The following is a 17843-nucleotide window of genomic DNA, read 5'->3' as shown; positions in this document are numbered from 1 at the left end:
GGTGGTGTCATCAGCAAACTTGAAGATGGTATCCAGATGAAGTTATGAGCATACAGGGAAGTACAGTAGGGAGTTGAGTATGCATCCTTGTGGAGTGTCGGTGTTGAGGATTATTGTGGAGGAAGTGCTATTGCCTATCTTCACTAATTGCGGTCTATGGGTCAGGGAGCTGAGGATCCAATTGCAGAGAGCGGAGCTGAGCTCTAGATAGAATCAGAGAATCTAGAGATGTACAGCACGGAAACAGACCCTTCGGTCCAACTTGTCCATGCCAACCAGATATCCCAACCCAATCTAGTCCCACCTGCCAGCACCCGGCCCATATCCCTCCAAACCCCTCCTATTCATATACCCATCCAGATGCCTTTAAATATTGCAACTGTACTATTTTTATTTTCCTTCATTTTTCAACTATTCTCAGAATTTGGAGATTAGTTTGGTTAGGATTATAGTGTTGAAGGCGGAGCTGTGGTCGATAATTAGAAGCCTGACATAGTTATCCTTATTATCCAGAGGTTCCAGGGATGGGTGTAGGCCTAGGAGGATGATATCTGCTGTGGACCTGTTGCACCAGTAAGCAAATGAAAGGGATTGAGGCAGGCTGGGAGCCTAGAATTGATGTGAGTCATGACAAAACTCTCAAAGCATTTAATAATTATGGAGGTCAGAACCACTGGGTGGTTGTCATTGAGGCATGTTGCATGTGATTTCTTTGATATTGGGATACCTGCAAACTAATCTTCTGTGATTCACGCACTGGGACACTCAATTCTCTCAGAGCGCTGCAATCTCTCACCTTTTAGAAAATATGCTTTTTTTCTGCCAAAATGACAACTTTCCCACTTTCCCACATTATACCTGATTTCTCAGATCTTTGCCCACTCATTTACCCTATCTAAATCATTTCGTAGGCTCCTTAAGTCCTCTTAACAATGCACTTTCCTACCTGCTTTTATGTCATCAGTAAATTTAGCTACTGAAGGGTCTCTGTCAAAATTTTAATTTAAATATTCTATTTTTAGACATTTTCAGATATTATTAAGTAGTTATATATAAAACATCAAACTGGGTTCTATCAGATTTGATATTGGCTTTTTGATTGTTTAAGAGTTAGATAGAGGACTTCTAAAATTTTAAACGCATTCTCCAGATCCTTTGAGCAATTTTCCATTTTATTTCACTGTCTCACCCAAGGGAATTAATTGTTTGGCTGCTGTGGTGAAGGGATTTTCTAATCCACCCGCTCAGAGATGTTATTACACACCTTTGGATCAGGTGGGATATGAACTTGGGTCTCCTGGTTCAGAGGTAGGGGCATTACTATTTCATCCCAAGGCCTGGTGAAGGTTGTGAGAGAAGAGGTCAGACTGGTCTCTTGTTTTCGAGGTGGGAACACTACCATGGCACAAGAGCCTGTTGAAGATTGTGAGAGGTGGGAGCAGACTTGTCTGTTTTAGATGTTGGGACCCTACCACTGCACCACAATAGCCAGGTGAAGGCTGTGAGAGAAAGCTGTGATGATACTGTGGCTTTAAGAAATGGGATTTTGGCCTGCTTCATTTTTCAAAATAGAGGTTTTAAGACAGTGATGAGGAGCTGTCTCTTTGGATCCAATAAAGTGAACAGCTTGTGAGGATTTGGTGGGATTTTTTAAAGTTGGAACAATAGGATCAGCCTGAATGTGTGGGGAAAGCTCCCACAGAACCAGGATTTTTAGTTTCAGTTTTACAGTAGCTGGGTCTTGAAGCTGGATGGAAGCTACAGTACACTTCCACTGCTGTTCTTTCTTTCAGAGTTTTCTCTTGACATTTTTCTTACTGCTGGTGGATTTGCGTCCGTTTTGCCAAGGTTGCGTTTATGTCAAATCGCAGATGGCTACAGATGGTAGGTGGAAGACCTGGAAAAATAGTGCACTGAGAACAATCTAGCTGTCAATGCTGGCATTGACTTTCGGCAGTATGTCACTCATGCCCACCCGAACACAGTAACAGCACAGAGGTGGAACGAATGGAGAGTGTCAAGCTCCTGAGAGTGTTCATCCACAATAAGCTTTCTTGGATTCTTCATGTGGATGCAAAGGCCCTTCCTTTAATGTCTCTTCTTCCTCAGGCAGCTGAGAAAAGTTGGCAAGACAGTGAATACCCTTGCCAACGTTTATAGGTGCGCCATCGAGAGCACTCTCTCTGGATGTATCACTGCCTGATTTGGCAACTGCACCATTCAAGATCGGAGACGGTTACAGAGCACGGTGAACTCGGCCCGGACAATCACAAAGGCCAACCTCCCATCTACAAAATCCATCTACCAGGCCCCGCTGTCAAGGAAAGGCCACCAGCATCCTCAAAGATCCATCCCACCCTGGCAATGTTTTTCTACAACCTCTACCATCGGGGAGAAGGTACAGAAACCTGAACACGCACACACACCAGCCAGTTTAGAAACAGTTTCTACCTTATTGTTGTGAGAATACTGAATGGCCTCTCAAACTCTTAACATTCACCTGTACCTGTGTTTTTGTTTTTGCTGTTGTTTACCTGTTATTTACTTATCGATGCTACTTAACTCTGTGATCTGCCTGTATTGCTCACAAGATAAAGCTTTTCACTGTGCCTCAGTACACGGGACAATAAATTCAATTCAATTATGGGACATTACTATACCATAAGTTACTATTTAATAGTTATGTAATCTACTATTCTGTTAAGTTTTCCGATAAAGTTGTCCCAATTCTTTCCTCCTTTTGTTATATTTTGACGACAGTGTATAAGTAAAGTGTATAAACTTTATTCCTACTCTATAGTTAAAAAGTGAATAAATTATAATGTTTTGTTTCAAATCTGCTCCTTTGACCAATGGAGTTGAACAAGGAACGCGCTTACCTTCAAAATAAGAAAAAAAATGCTTGGGTCTAGATTATCTTCCTTACATTTGGAGGGGTATAAATTGCAAAGGGAGCAGGGTTGTCTCCTGTCTCAGAGATAGGGACAGTACCACTGCACTACCTGAGCCTGGGGAAGGCTGAGAGAAGGACGATCACGTGATACCTGAAGCTCCAACACCTGGACCCAACCCCCGCGCGCCCGCTGACGTCACGGCCACGAACTTTCTGGAAGCGGCAGGCGAGATCTCGCGTGGCTCGGCCCGTGCTGACGCGAGATCTCCGGGGCTGGTTCGGTGCCCCTGCGCGCGAGGATTGGGGGAGGGGGAGGAGCGGGCCCGGGGCTTGGGGGGAAATAACCTCCTCGGAGCACGGCAGCAATGGCGGCGGAGAGACCGATCCCTCAGCTGATCGAAAGCTTCAAACCAGCCGGGGCCGGCGGGGACAGCTCCACGGGCAACGGGGCTGGTAAGCGCCGCCCAGTAACGGGCGCCGTGCATGGAGGAGGGAGGGGAAGGGTCACCACACTCTCGGTTCATGGAGACGGCGGGGAATGGGGGGGGTGACGGGGGAAGCGGGAGAGTTAAACAGGGAAGATTGATTTCCCCACCCTCCGGCCCCGGCTCTCCCTCGCCTTGATCGAGAGTTTGGCGCATCAGCACCTGACTGGACCGAATATGTGAACCCCCATTCCCCCCCCCCATCCCCATCCCCCCTCCCCCCCATCCCCATCCCCCCTCCCCCCCATCCCCATCCCCCCATCCCCATCCCCCCTCCCCCCCATCCCCATCCCCCCTCCCCATCCCCCCATCCCCATTCCCCCCCATCCCCACCCCCCCTCCCCATCCCCCCATCCCCATTCCCCCCCATCCCCACCCCCCCATCCCCATCCCCATCCCCATCCCCCCATCCCCATCCCCCCCATCCCCATTCCCCCCATTCCCCCCATCCCCATCCCCCCCATCCCCATCCCCTCCCCATCCCCATCCCCCCCATCCCCATCCCCCCATCCCCATCCCCCCCATCCCCATTATCCCCATTCCCCCCATCCCCATTCCCCCCATCCCCATTCCCCCCATCCCCATTCCCCCCATCCCCATTCCCCCCCATCCCCATTCCCCCCATCCCCATTCCCCCCATCCCCATTCCCCCCCATCCCCATTCCCCATCCCCCATCCCCATCCCCCATCCCCCATCCCCATTGCCCCCATCCCCATCCCCCCCATCCCCATCCCCCCCATCCCCATCCCCCCATCCCCATCCCCCCATCCCCATCCCCCCCATCCCCATCCCCCCATCCCCATTCCCATTCCCCCCATTCCCCCCATCCCCATTCCCCCCCATCCCCATTCCCCCCCATCCCCATCCCCCCCATCCCCATCCCCCCATCCCCATTCCCATTCCCCCCATTCCCCCATCCCCATTCCCCCCATCCCCATTCCCCCCATCCCCATTCCCCCCCATCCCCATTCCCCCCCATCCCCATTCCCCCCATCCCCATTCCCCCCATCCCCATTCCCCCCCATCCCCATTCCCCCCATCCCCCCCATCCCCATCCCCCATCCCCCATCCCCCCCATTCCCCCATCCCCCCATCCCCATTCCCCCCATCCCCATTCCCCCCCATCCCCATTCCCCCCATCCCCATTCCCCCCCATCCCCATTCCCCCCCATCCCCATTCCCCCCCATCCCCATTCCCCCCCCATCCCCATTCCCCCATCCCCATCCCCCCCATCCCCATTCCCCCCCATCCCCATTCCCCCCATCCCCCCCCATCCCCATCCCCCATCCCCCCATCCCCCATTCCCCCCATCCCCATTCCCCCCCATCCCCCCCCCGTCCCCATCCCCCCCCCGTCCCCATCCCCGTCCCCCCCGTCCCCGTCCCGTCCCCGTCCCCGTCCCCCCCCGTCCCCGTCCCCCCCCGTCCCCGTCCCCCCCCCGTCCCCGTCCCCCCCCCCGTCCCCGTCCCCCCCCGTCCCGTCCCCGTCCCCCCCGTCCCCGTCCCCCCCGTCCCCGTCCCCCCCGTCCCCGTCCCCCCCGTCCCCGTCCCCCCCGTCCCCGTCCCCCCCGTCCCCCCCCATCCCCATCCCCCCCATCATCCCCATCATCCCCCCCCCATCATCCCCATCATCCCCACCCCCCCATCCCCACCCCCCCATCCCCACCCCCCCATTCCCATCCCCCCCATTCCCATCCCCCCCATCCCCATCCCCCCCCATCCCCATCCCCATCCCCCCCCCATCCCCATCCCCCCCCATCCCCATCCCCCCCCATCCCCATCCCCCCCCATCCCCATCCCCCCCCATCCCCATCCCCCCCCATCCCCATCCCCCCCCATCCCCATCCCCCCCATCCCCATCCCCCCCCATCCCCATCCCCCCCCATCCCCCCCCATCCCCATCCCCCCCCATCCCCATCCCCACAACCCCTTCCCCCCCATCCCCCCATCCCCATCCCCCCCGTCCCCGCCCCCCCCGTCCCCGCCCCCCCCCGTCCCCGTCCCCCCCGTCCCCGTCCCCCCCGTCCCCGTCCCCCCCGTCCCCCCCCATCCCCATCCCCCCCATCATCCCCATCATCCCCCCCCCATCATCCCCATCATCCCCACCCCCCCATCCCCACCCCCCCATCCCCACCCCCCCATTCCCATCCCCCCCATTCCCATCCCCCCCATCCCCATCCCCCCCCATCCCCATCCCCATCCCCCCCCCATCCCCATCCCCCCCCATCCCCATCCCCCCCCATCCCCATCCCCCCCCATCCCCATCCCCCCCCATCCCCATCCCCCCCCATCCCCATCCCCCCCCATCCCCATCCCCCCCCATCCCCATCCCCCCCCATCCCCATCCCCCCCCATCCCCATCCCCCCCCATCCCCATCCCCCCCATCCCCATCCCCCCCCATCCCCATCCCCACAACCCCTTCCCCCCCATCCCCCCATCCCCATCCCCCCCGTCCCCGCCCCCCCCCGTCCCCGTCCCCCCCCCCGTCCCCGTCCCCCCCCCCGTCCCCGTCCCCCCCCCCGTCCCCGTCCCCCCCCCCGTCCCCGTCCCCCCCGTCCCCGTCCCCCCCGTCCCCGTCCCCCCCGTCCCCGTCCCCCCCGTCCCCGTCCCCCCCGTCCACGTCCCCCCCGTCCCCGTCCCCGTCCCCCCCCATCATCCCCGTCCCCCCCCATCATCCCCGTCCCCCCCCATCATCCCCGTCCCCCCCCATCATCCCCGTCCCCCCCCATCATCCCCGTCCCCCCCCATCATCCCCGTCCCCCCCCATCATCCCCGTCCCCCCCCATCATCCCCGTCCCCCCCCATCATCCCCGTCCCCCCCCATCATCCCCGTCCCCCCCCATCATCCCCGTCCCCCCCCATCATCCCCGTCCCCCCCCATCATCCCCGTCCCCCCCCATCATCCCCGTCCCCCCCCATCATCCCCGTCCCCCCCCATCATCCCCGTCCCCCCCCATCATCCCCGTCCCCCCCCATCATCCCCGTCCCCCCCCATCATCCCCGTCCCCCCCCATCATCCCCGTCCCCCCCCATCATCCCCGTCCCCCCCCATCATCCCCGTCCCCCCCCATCATCCCCGTCCCCCCCCATCATCCCCGTCCCCCCCCATCATCCCCGTCCCCCCCCATCATCCCCGTCCCCCCCCATCATCCCCGTCCCCCCCCATCATCCCCGTCCCCCCCCATCATCCCCGTCCCCCCCCATCATCCCCGTCCCCCCCCATCATCCCCGTCCCCCCCCATCATCCCCGTCCCCCCCCATCATCCCCGTCCCCCCCCATCATCCCCGTCCCCCCCCATCATCCCCGTCCCCCCCCATCATCCCCATCCCCCCCCATCATCCCCATCCCCCCCCATCATCCCCATCCCCCCCATCATCCCCATCCCCCCCATCCCCCCCATCATCCCCATCCCCCCCATCATCCCCATCCCCCCCATCATCCCCATCCCCCCCATCATCCCCATCCCCCCCATCATCCCCATCCCCCCCATCATCCCCATCCCCCCCATCATCCCCATCATCCCCATCCCCCCCATCATCCCCATCCCCCCCATCATCCCCATCCCCCCCATCATCCCCATCCCCCCCATCCCCATCCCCCCCATCCCCATCCCCCCCCATCCCCATCCCCCCCCATCCCCACAACCCACCCTTCCCCCCCATCCCCTTCCCCCCCATCCCCATCCCCCCCCATCATCCCCATCCCCCCCCATCATCCCCATCCCCCCCCATCATCCCCATCCCCCCCCATCATCCCCATCCCCCCCCATCATCCCCATCCCCCCCCATCATCCCCATCCCCCCCCATCATCCCCATCCCCCCCCATCATCCCCATCCCCCCCCATCATCCCCATCCCCCCCCATCATCCCCATCCCCCCCCATCATCCCCATCCCCCCCCATCATCCCCATCCCCCCCCATCATCCCCATCCCCCCCCATCATCCCCATCCCCCCCCATCATCCCCATCCCCCCCCATCATCCCCATCCCCCCCCATCATCCCCATCCCCCCCCATCATCCCCATCCCCCCCCATCATCCCCATCCCCCCCCATCATCCCCATCCCCCCCCATCATCCCCATCCCCCCCCATCATCCCCATCCCCCCCCATCATCCCCATCCCCCCCCATCATCCCCATCCCCCCCCATCATCCCCATCCCCCCCCATCATCCCCATCCCCCCCCATCATCCCCATCCCCCCCCATCATCCCCATCCCCCCCCATCATCCCCATCCCCCCCCATCATCCCCATCCCCCCCCATCATCCCCATCCCCCCCCATCATCCCCATCCCCCCCCATCATCCCCATCCCCCCCCATCATCCCCATCCCCCCCCATCATCCCCATCCCCCCCCATCATCCCCATCCCCCCCCATCATCCCCATCCCCCCCCATCATCCCCATCCCCCCCCATCATCCCCATCCCCCCCCATCATCCCCATCCCCCCCCATCATCCCCATCCCCCCCCATCATCCCCATCCCCCCCCATCATCCCCATCCCCCCCCATCATCCCCATCCCCCCCCATCATCCCCATCCCCCCCCATCATCCCCATCCCCCCCCATCATCCCCATCCCCCCCCATCATCCCCATCCCCCCCCATCATCCCCATCCCCCCCCATCATCCCCATCCCCCCCCATCATCCCCATCCCCCCCCATCATCCCCATCCCCCCCCATCATCCCCATCCCCCCCCATCATCCCCATCCCCCCCCATCATCCCCATCCCCCCCCATCATCCCCATCCCCCCCCATCATCCCCATCCCCCCCCATCATCCCCATCCCCCCCCATCATCCCCATCCCCCCCCATCATCCCCATCCCCCCCCATCATCCCCATCCCCCCCCATCATCCCCATCCCCCCCCATCATCCCCATCCCCCCCCATCATCCCCATCCCCCCCCATCATCCCCATCCCCCCCCATCATCCCCATCCCCCCCATCATCCCCATCCTCCCCATCCCCCCCATCCCCCCCATCATCCCCATCCCCCCCATCATCCCCATCCCCCCCATCATCCCCATCCCCCCCATCATCCCCATCCCCCCCATCATCCCCATCCCCCCCATCATCCCCATCCCCCCCATCATCCCCATCCCCCCCATCATCCCCATCCCCCCCCATCCCCACAACCCACCCTTCCCCCCCCATCCCCTTCCCCCCCATCCCCTTCCCCCCCGTCCCCATCCCCCCCCGTCCCCGTCCCCGTCCCCCCCGTCCCCGTCCCCCCCGTCCCCGTCCCCGTCCCGTCCCCGTCCCCCCCCCGTCCCCGTCCCCCCCGTCCCCGTCCGTCCCCGTCCCCCCCCCCCGTCCCCGTCCCCCCCCCCGTCCCCGTCCCCCCCGTCCCCGTCCCCCCCGTCCCCGTCCCCCCCGTCCCCGTCCCCCCCCATCCCCATCCTCATCCCCCCCCATCCCCATCCCCCCCATCATCCCCATCATCCCCACCCCCCCCATCCCCACCCCCCCATTCCCATCCCCCCCATCCCCATCCCCCCCCATCCCCATCCCCCCCCGTCCCCGTCCCCCCCCATCCCCACAACCCCTTCCCCCCCATCCCCCCGTCCCCGTCCCCCCCCGTCCCCGTCCCCCCCCCGTCCCCGTCCCCCCCCCGTCCCCGTCCCCCCCCCCCCCCCCCCCCCCCCCCCCCCCCCCCCGTCCCCGCCCCCCCCCCGTCCCCGTCCCCCCCCGTCCCCGTCCCCGTCCCGTCCCCGTCCCCCCCCCGTCCCCGTCCCCGTCCCCGTCCCCCCCGTCCCCGTCCCCCCCGTCCCCGTCCCCCCCGTCCCCGTCCCCCCCGTCCCCGTCCCCCCCGTCCCCGTCCCCCCCGTCCCCGTCCCCCCCGTCCCCGTCCCCCCCCATCCCCCCCATCCCCATCCCCCCCCATCCCCATCCCCCCCCATCCCCATTCCCCCCATCCCCATCCCCCCCCATTCCCCATCCCCCCCCATTCCCCATCCCCCCCCATTCCCCTTCCCCCCCATTCCCCTTCCCCCCCATTCCCCTTCCCCCCCCATTCCCCTTCCCCCCCCATTCCCCTTCCCCCTCCCCCCCATTCCCCTTCCCCCTCCCCCCCATTCCCCTTCCCCCTCCCCCCCATTCCCCTCCCCCCCCATTCCCCTCCCCCCCCATTCCCCTCCCCCCCCATTCCCCTCCCCCCCCATTCCCCTCCCCCCCCATTCCCCTCCCCCCCCATTCCCCTCCCCCCCCATTCCCCTCCCCCCCCATTCCCCTCCCCCCCCATTCCCCTCCCCCCACATTCCCCTCCCCCCCCATTCCCCTCCCCCCCCATTCCCCTCCCCCCCCATTCCCCTCCCCCCCCATTCCCCTCCCCCCCCATTCCCCTCCCCCCCCATTCCCCTCCCCCCCCATTCCCCTCCCCCCCCATTCCCCTCCCCCCCCATTCCCCTCCCCCCCCCATTCCCCTCCCCCCCCATTCCCCTCCCCCCCCATTCCCCTCCCCCCCCATTCCCCTCCCCCCCCATTCCCCTCCCCCCCCATTCCCCTCCCCCCCCATTCCCCTCCCCCCCCCATTCCCCTCCCCCCCCATTCCCCTCCCCCCCCATTCCCCTCCCCCCCCATTCCCCTCCCCCCCCATTCCCCTCCCCCCCCATTCCCCTCCCCCCCCATTCCCCTCCCCCCCATTCCCCTCCCCCCCATTCCCCTCCCCCCCCATTCTCCTCCCCCCCATTCCCCTCCCCCCCATTCCCCTTCCCCCCCATTCCCCTTCCCCCCCATTCCCCTCCCCCCCATTCCCCTCCCCCCCATTCCCCTCCCCCCCATTCCCCTCCCCCCCATTCCCCTCCCCCCCCATTCCCCTCCCCCCCATTCCCCTCCCCCCCATTCCCCTTCCCCCCCATTCCCCTTCCCCCCCATTCCCCTTCCCCCCCATTCCCCTTCCCCCCCATTCCCCTTCCCCCCCATTCCCCTTCCCCCCCATTCCCCTTCCCCCCCCATTCCCCTTCCCCCCCATTCCCACCTCTCCCACCCCCCATTCCCACCTCTCCCACCCCCCATTCCCACCTCTCCCACCCCCCATTCCCACCTCTCCCACCCCCCATTCCCACCTCTCCCACCCCCCATTCCCACCTCTCCCACCCCCCATTCCCACCTCTCCCACCCCCCCCCCCATTCCCACCTCTCCCACCCCCCATTCCCACCTCTCCCACCCCCCATTCCCACCTCTCCCACTCCCCCCCACCTCTCCCACTCCCCCCCCACCTCTCCCACTCCCCCCCACCTCTCCCACTCCCTCCCCCACCTCTTCCCCCCCACCTCTCCCACACTCCCCCCCCCCCCCCCACACTCCCCCCCCACCTCTCCCACACTCCCCCCCCCCACCTCTCCCACTCCCTCCCCCACCTCTTCCCCCCCACCTCTCCCACACTCCCCCCCCCCCCCCACTCCCCCCCCCACCTCTCCCACCCCCCCCTCCCACCCCCCCACCCCTCCCACCCACCCCCCACCTCTCCCACCCACCCCCCCACCTCTCCCACCCCCCCTCCCCTCCGCCACCTCTCCCACCCCCCCTCCCCTCCCCCACCTCTCCCACCCCCCCTCCCCCACCTCTCCCACCCCCCCTCCCCTCCCCCACCTCCCCCCCTCCCCCCCCCCACTCTCCCACCCCCCCACCTCTCCCCCCCCCCACCTCTCCCCCCCCATCCCCCCCATCCCCATCCCCCCCATCCCCATCCCCCCCATCCCCATCCCCCCCACCCCTATCCCCCTCCCCCTCCCACCCCCATCCCCCTCCCACCCCCATCCCCATCCCCCCCTTCCATCCCCCCCACCCCTCCCCCCTTCCATCCCCCCCACCCCTCCCCCCCTTCCATCCCCCCCACCCCTCCCCCCTTCCATCCCCCCCACCCCTCCCCCTTCCCTCCCCCCTTCCATCCCCCCCACCCCTCCCCCCTTCCATCCCCCCCACCCCTCCCCCCTTCCATCCCCCCCACCCCTCCCCCCTTCCATCCCCCCCACCCCTCCCCCCTTCCATCCCCCCCACCCCTCCCCTCTTCCATCCCCCCCACCCCTCCCCTCTTCCATCCCCCCCCCTCCATCCCCCCTCCACTCTCCATCCCCACCCACTTCCATCCCCCCCACCCCTCCCCCCCCCTTCCATCCCCCCCACTCCATCCCCCCTCCACTCTCCATCCCCACCCACTTCCATCCCCCCCACCCCTCCCCCCCTTCCATCCCCCCCACCCCTCCCCCCCCTTCCATCCCCCCACCCCTCCCCCCCTTCCATCCCCCCCACCCCTCCCCCCCCTTCCATCCCCCCACCCCTCCCCCCTTCCATCCCCCCCACCCCTCCCCTCTTCCATCCCCCCCACCCCTCCCCTCTTCCATCCCCCCCCCCTCCATCCCCCCTCCACTCTCCATCCCCACCCACTTCCATCCCCCCCACCCCTCCCCCCCCCTTCCATCCCCCCCACTCCATCCCCCCTCCACTCTCCATCCCCACCCACTTCCATCCCCCCCACCCCTCCCCCCCTTCCATCCCCCCCACCCCTCCCCCCCCTTCCATCCCCCCACCCCTCCCCCCCTTCCATCCCCCCCACCCCTCCCCCCCCTTCCATCACCCCCACCCCTCCCCCTTCCATCCCGCCCCCCCTTCCATCCCGCCCCCCCCTTCCATCCCCCACCCCCCCCTTCCATCCCCCCCCTTCCACCCTCCCCCCCCCCCCCTTCCACCCACCCCCCCTTCCATCCACCCACCCCCCCATTCCCCTCTCCCCCCCCCCCCCCCCCCCCCCCCCCCCCCCCCCCCCCATCAAACCATCTTCCTCCTTTTATATAAAGATAATCAAAACACACACCACATAGACATGCACAGAATCGCTTTTGCTTCAACAACCCTTGTGGGCCTCATGCTGCTAACATTTAGGATCAGTAACCTTTCCCTGTGTCCAGGGAAAAGTTTGCATCTTGCAGTCCACTGCAGGATGTGTAAAACAAACAAAACTGAAGTGCTCCCACGCAGGTCAGGCAGCGTCTGCGCTCTGAATTAGTTTTACTGTTTCAGGTTGACGGCCTTTTCGTCAGTCAGAACCTATTGCATGTAGACCTGAGCTGTTGAGATTTATTCCTCTCTGCACACAGGATGTCTGACTTGCTGAGTGTTTCCAGCACTTGCAAAGACAAAAAAAAAGTGCTTGAAATACAGATTCCAGCATCTGCAGTAATTTGTTCTGCTGGCAATACTTAGCAGGTCAGTTGGTGACTGGAGAGCCGTTAAAAGTTCTCATTTCAGGTCGATGACTGTTCATTACTACTAAAACTACGGAAAGTGAAATTGATTTTGAGCAAGTAGGAGTGAACGAACAAATGACAAGCTATTTGTGGGGTGCCAAGAAAGATTTCTTACAAGTTCCATGGTGTAAGAACCAAAGGGAATAGCGATGGATAAAAACTTTTAAAGTGTGCATAGATGAGTTATGAATGACTAGGTAGAAAAGGTCCAAAAGCGAGGTTCCTCCAGTTTGCATTGATTTTTTTTTATTACAACATTAAAAGGTGAAGGACAGAATAGTTAGTAGGAACAAGGTAGAAATTGAAGTGATGAGCATCAGGAAGTTCAGGGTCATGCTTGTTGACTGAGCAAAGATGTTTCCACATAACAGCAATTCTTTATGCATTTGGTACCCTCAATGTAGAGGAGTTGACATTGTGAGCAGTGAGTATACTGAATGAAGTATAATTATTTTCCCTGGATGGAGTTTTCGGGATGTCAGATAGTTGAAAGGGAGGACAATGAAACAACAGGTGTTGGATCTGCGCATCCTTGAAAAAGGACTAAGAATTGTTGGAGTGAATGAAGGTGCTGTAGAGGGAATGTTCCCTTTGGAATGCTGTAGAGGAGGGTATGTTTGGGGATGGCATCATGCTGGAGGTGGTGGAGATCTTGGCGAATGATCCATTTTAAGCAGAAGTCTGGTTGGAAGGTGCACAAGGGGCACACAATCATGATTTTGGGATGAAAAGGGTATGAGTAAATGTCAGTGCCAGCATTTTCTGTTTGCATTTCCAATAGTTGTAGTTTATTGTTTTTCTTTTCAGGGAAGAAAGGTGAGAGAGAAGAGGAGGAAAGAACAAAAGGTAAGGTTCATGACAGGATGCAAGATAGACTTAATTAAATGCCAAAATGGTTAGATTGTTATTAGGCAAAGTAGGGTAGTAGTGGAACAAATGAGCAAAGTTGGCTAGGAAGTGTAAATGACAGCAATAGACCTTTAATCTGAAAAATCAGAGCAGTGATTATGATTTTAAATTGCTGATGTAAATACTGAGTCCTGAAAGTTTTGAAGTGCCTGGTCAAAAGAGGTGCTTCATTAGAATTTCATTTGAACAATGTAGGAGGCCAGGGGAGGGAATATTAAAATGTTAACTGACTGGAAGCTTACAATATCACTTGTGCACTAATGAGAAATATTTAGTAACTGGTCATATTGGTAACCCAAATGCTCTCTGTGGAATTCTTGGCATATTATTTGCTTCTGCCTGCTGGGTGCCCTCCCTCAAGAGTGACCGCTTCCACATGTGTTTTAAACATAGCAAAATAAGTGCCAAGTCCTTCACAAGAAAATGTGAATCAAAGTGTTCGTCGATCCTTGTGAGATCTTAGGGCACAAAAAGTACTCAGAGGTAGGATATTAAAGGAGAAAAAAGAGCTGTGAATGTTTAGAAGGGGAGGTGGTGGCATAAACCTGAGGCTGGTGCTGTATGCACAATTGTTTATATCCCATCTTGGCAAAAACTAAAATTTGACATCCATTTCTAAAAAATCTGAAACAAAAAAGCCAGCCGAACAGCAACCATGTAATCACTGTCAATTATTATAAAAACTGTTATGATTCACTAATGTCCTTTTAGGGAAGGAAATCTGTCATCTTTACCTGGTCTGGCCTTGATGTGACTCCTGACCCATAGCAATGTGGTTGACTGAGTTACACTCTGGGCAATTCAGGATTGGTAATAAATGAATAATATTTTAAAAATTGCAAAGCATTTGAGACTTAGAAGCAATAGCTACCAGTGGTGAATAAGTAAAATTGGACCTGGTCAAGAGATTAGAATTGGCAAAACACCAGTAGGGAATGTTGACACTATGGAAGAATAAGGCACATTGACTTTCCGTTTCGGACCTCAGAGGTCCATGCAGCAGAAAAGATGGATTATTGAATGCAATCCCATTCAGCTAGTTGACAGTGGATTATCTTTTTTCAGTGGTGGTGGTTTGGGAAGATTTGTAGATGATGAGGGATGATTAAGAATAATTTATCTTTGTCACTCACATTTGATGTCACTGATAAGGAGTTTCATTATTTTGGCACCGTCTAAAAATAACCTGGAATTCAAATATTGAAATAAAGAATGATTTGGGACATTCAAAAACTTTGGAGAGACGATGAATATTAGAGATGATGCACAATGATGTTGGATCAAGGGTTGATTTGTTTTGTGTGGAACAGGTCGATTATAATACTTTTGTAGTTGAGGGGATCAATAACCTGAGGATTGAGGCTTCAAAGAAGTCTTTTCGAACTGATTGGTAATTGTAGAAATATTGTAATAAATGATGGGCAAATGTTGCTTCAGAAATTACAATTTTTAGTGACTTGGCTTGGGAGTGTGTTTTCAGGGCTACACGAGCTGAATTGGTTGTTTCCTAAACATGCTCTAATCTGAAAACGTTAACAATTTAAGATTGTAATCATTATTCTCATTTATTTAAACAATGAATAGTCAGTGTGGTTCTGATATCATTTATAATTATTCTGACCTTTTTAATTCTTTCATTATACTTCTGTCCTCTATCCTGCTTTTTCAGTAGCTCTTTCTCAACTGTATCCTTTCTTGCCTTGATTAAGTACTTTTTTATTATTCAATCTGTAATATTCAGTCCTGATGAAAGGCCATAGCCCTTAAACTTTAATTCTGTCTTTCTGTCCACAGGTGTTACCAAACTTGCTTTCCCAGTGCAAATTGTCTATTTTGCTTGTTAGATTAACTCACTCATGCACTGTGGATAAATATACATAGAAAATTTTGCTTCTTAGATCCAAATAATTAGGTGGGTGATGAGGTCTGTTGTTGGTGTTAATATTTGTACCCAGCTTTTTATCAGGGAAAACAAAATCTTCTGATCAGCTTAAGATGCATCAGATTCTAATGCGATTGATTGACTGTGGTATAACGTTGTGATCAAATTTTTGCACATTCTGTTCCATTACTATAGCAGTTTTGCAAACTATTGAAAAGTGTGGTTGCTGAGCAAATTTATTTCTCAAGAACGTAGTGCAGTTAAATGTACATATTACTACATTGAATCAACAGAAAAAGGAACAAATTCAGATTCTTTTGACTACATTTTAAACTTGGGTGCAGCGACACGTGAATATTGTACAGGAGTTTGACAAATGCTTTCTGTTGAAAATTGATTTGTCAGGTATATCGTACTCACTGGAGAAAGTGACAAACATCACTTTTGGTTTATGGTGTCTGCACAGTACTGTGTAATGTTAGCGAGTTTTGAAAAGATTTGTAGCTCAGGTTGAGGTTCTGAATGTAGGTTTGCTCATTGAGCTGAAAGGCTCATTTTCAGATATTTCATCACCGTACTAGGTAACATGCTAGTTAACAACATCTGGAGGCTCACTGATGTATGGTGGCAAGACGTCTGAAAACAAACCTACAGCCAGAATTGTGTATTGTATCTGACTCATCAAAAAGAAGTTGGGTTTTATTTGAGTTGAAGCTGATAGATACAGCTCTCTCATTCGTCCTCTCTCCCTCTTGCTTTCTCACTTTCTCTCCCTGCTGCAGCATAAAGCTTAAATTCTTTTTCTGCTGCTAGAAATTTCTGTTGGTGTTCTTTCTCCTGGATTGCAGGAGAGAGCAAGTGAGGGAAATCTGTTGAATTTGCCTTTCCAAAGGTATGTTAATAGGATGTTGCTATATTGGAATAGTAGTTGATTAGTAGTTAAATAATATTACTTCATTTAAGTATATCAATAGAGTTCAAGTTATGCGACTTCATCTTTTTCCTTTGTATTTTAACTGTATTGTAAGAATAAAATGCGTTTTGCTTAAAGCCTAGTAGTTGACCAATTGAGTTACATCTGGAACACAGCATCTTACACTTAGAATCTGTTTTTGTGTTGTATATATCCATGACTCTTTGGTCCGACTTGTCCATGCTGACCAGATATCCTAAATAAATCTAGTTCCATTTGCCAGCATTTAGCCCATGTCCATCAACCCTTCCTATTCATATACCCATCCAAATGAATTTTAAATGTTGCAGTTGTACCAGCCTCCTCCACTTCCTCTGGTAGCTCATTCCATACATGCATCACACTTTGCATGAAAAGGTTACCTTTTATAGGTCCCTTTTAAATCTTGCCCCCCTCACCTTAAACCTATGACCTCTAGTTCTGGACTCCCCCATCTCTGGGAAAATACCTTGTCTATTTATCCTATCTATATCCTCCATAATTTTATAAACCTCTTTAAGATCACCTCTCTGCCTTTGATGCTCCAGGAAAAATGGCCCCAGCCTATTCACCCTCTCCCTATAGCTCAAACCCTCCAACTCTGGCAACTTCCTTGAAAATCTTTTTTGAACCCTTTCAAGTTTCGCTTACCCTTTTAAATAAGATAAAAGTTCGAGTTTAGGCTATCTCCTTGATATATTTTGAGGGGGGTTTCATCTGGTCCATAACAAATTTCATGTTTGCAATCCACTGGGAATCGCTCTGAAGCCTGAAATATTTATGATGAATTAATGATTTGGATGAATGTACTGACAGTGTTGTGAAATTTGCTGACAACAGGCAAAAGGACAGCAAATTGTGAGGAGGGTGCAATGAGTCTGAAGAGAAATACAAATAAGTTAAGTACTGGGCCAGAACTTGGCAGATGGACTATAATGAGGGAAGATGTGAGGTTATCCCAGATGGAAAAGAAGAAGATAAAACCAGATTCTTGGAAGTTCCAATGCACGGACTATTTGGTAATTGCCTGGAAGTTTAAATAGACAATTGCCAAGCATCAAAACAATCCAAAACATCCCCAGCTCTGATGTAGGAACAAAAAATACCAATATAATTGTTTCCCATGACATGTCAGACAAGTTAAAACTTGCTCTAAATTTGGGCTAACTATAAAACTAAGACCCCCCCCCCCCCCAATTTCAATTCAATGCTTGACCCCATTCACTCACATCTGAACACTGTTTCCCCTAGCACCTTACCCATTTACTCGCCTCGTGTACACACCCACCATTTGCCACTCTACTCCTTCACTTGCCTTACATTCTCTTAGTAGCTGTCATTGCAGGCTTTAATTGTGAAACACAGCAGCTAATGCTGTAAAAACTTCATGGGCTCTGACAAAGCACTGCTGATAAGTCCTGCTGTCTATTTATATGTTTAGTGTTCAGATGCGAGTGAATGGGATCAAACAGT

General features: G+C 56.9%; 1 protein-coding gene across 3 annotated transcripts in view; it reads left to right on the top strand.

Annotated features, from left to right (window-relative positions):
• Window positions 1-3193: 3193 nt before the first annotated feature.
• Window positions 3194-17843, top strand: part of LOC132823311 (zinc finger protein 346-like) — a 62720-nt gene continuing 48070 nt past the window's right edge. For 2 of the 3 annotated variants that reach the window (XM_060836987.1, XM_060836985.1), the window contains exons 1-2: window positions 3195-3346; window positions 13435-13473. In XM_060836987.1, coding sequence (XP_060692970.1) covers window positions 3259-3346; window positions 13435-13473 — 127 coding nt within the window. In that variant the 5' untranslated portion in view covers window positions 3195-3258. Of the gene's footprint in view, window positions 3347-13434; window positions 13474-17843 lie in introns of all 3 variants that reach the window. The other variant, XM_060836986.1, reaches the window with a different exon arrangement.

The sequence above is a fragment of the Hemiscyllium ocellatum genome, chromosome 16, assembly GCF_020745735.1.
Source record: "Hemiscyllium ocellatum isolate sHemOce1 chromosome 16, sHemOce1.pat.X.cur, whole genome shotgun sequence".
Taxonomy (NCBI): Eukaryota; Metazoa; Chordata; class Chondrichthyes; order Orectolobiformes; family Hemiscylliidae; genus Hemiscyllium; species Hemiscyllium ocellatum.
The sequence above is the reverse complement of the archived record's forward strand: the minus strand, read 5'-3'. Positions and strand labels throughout refer to the sequence as shown.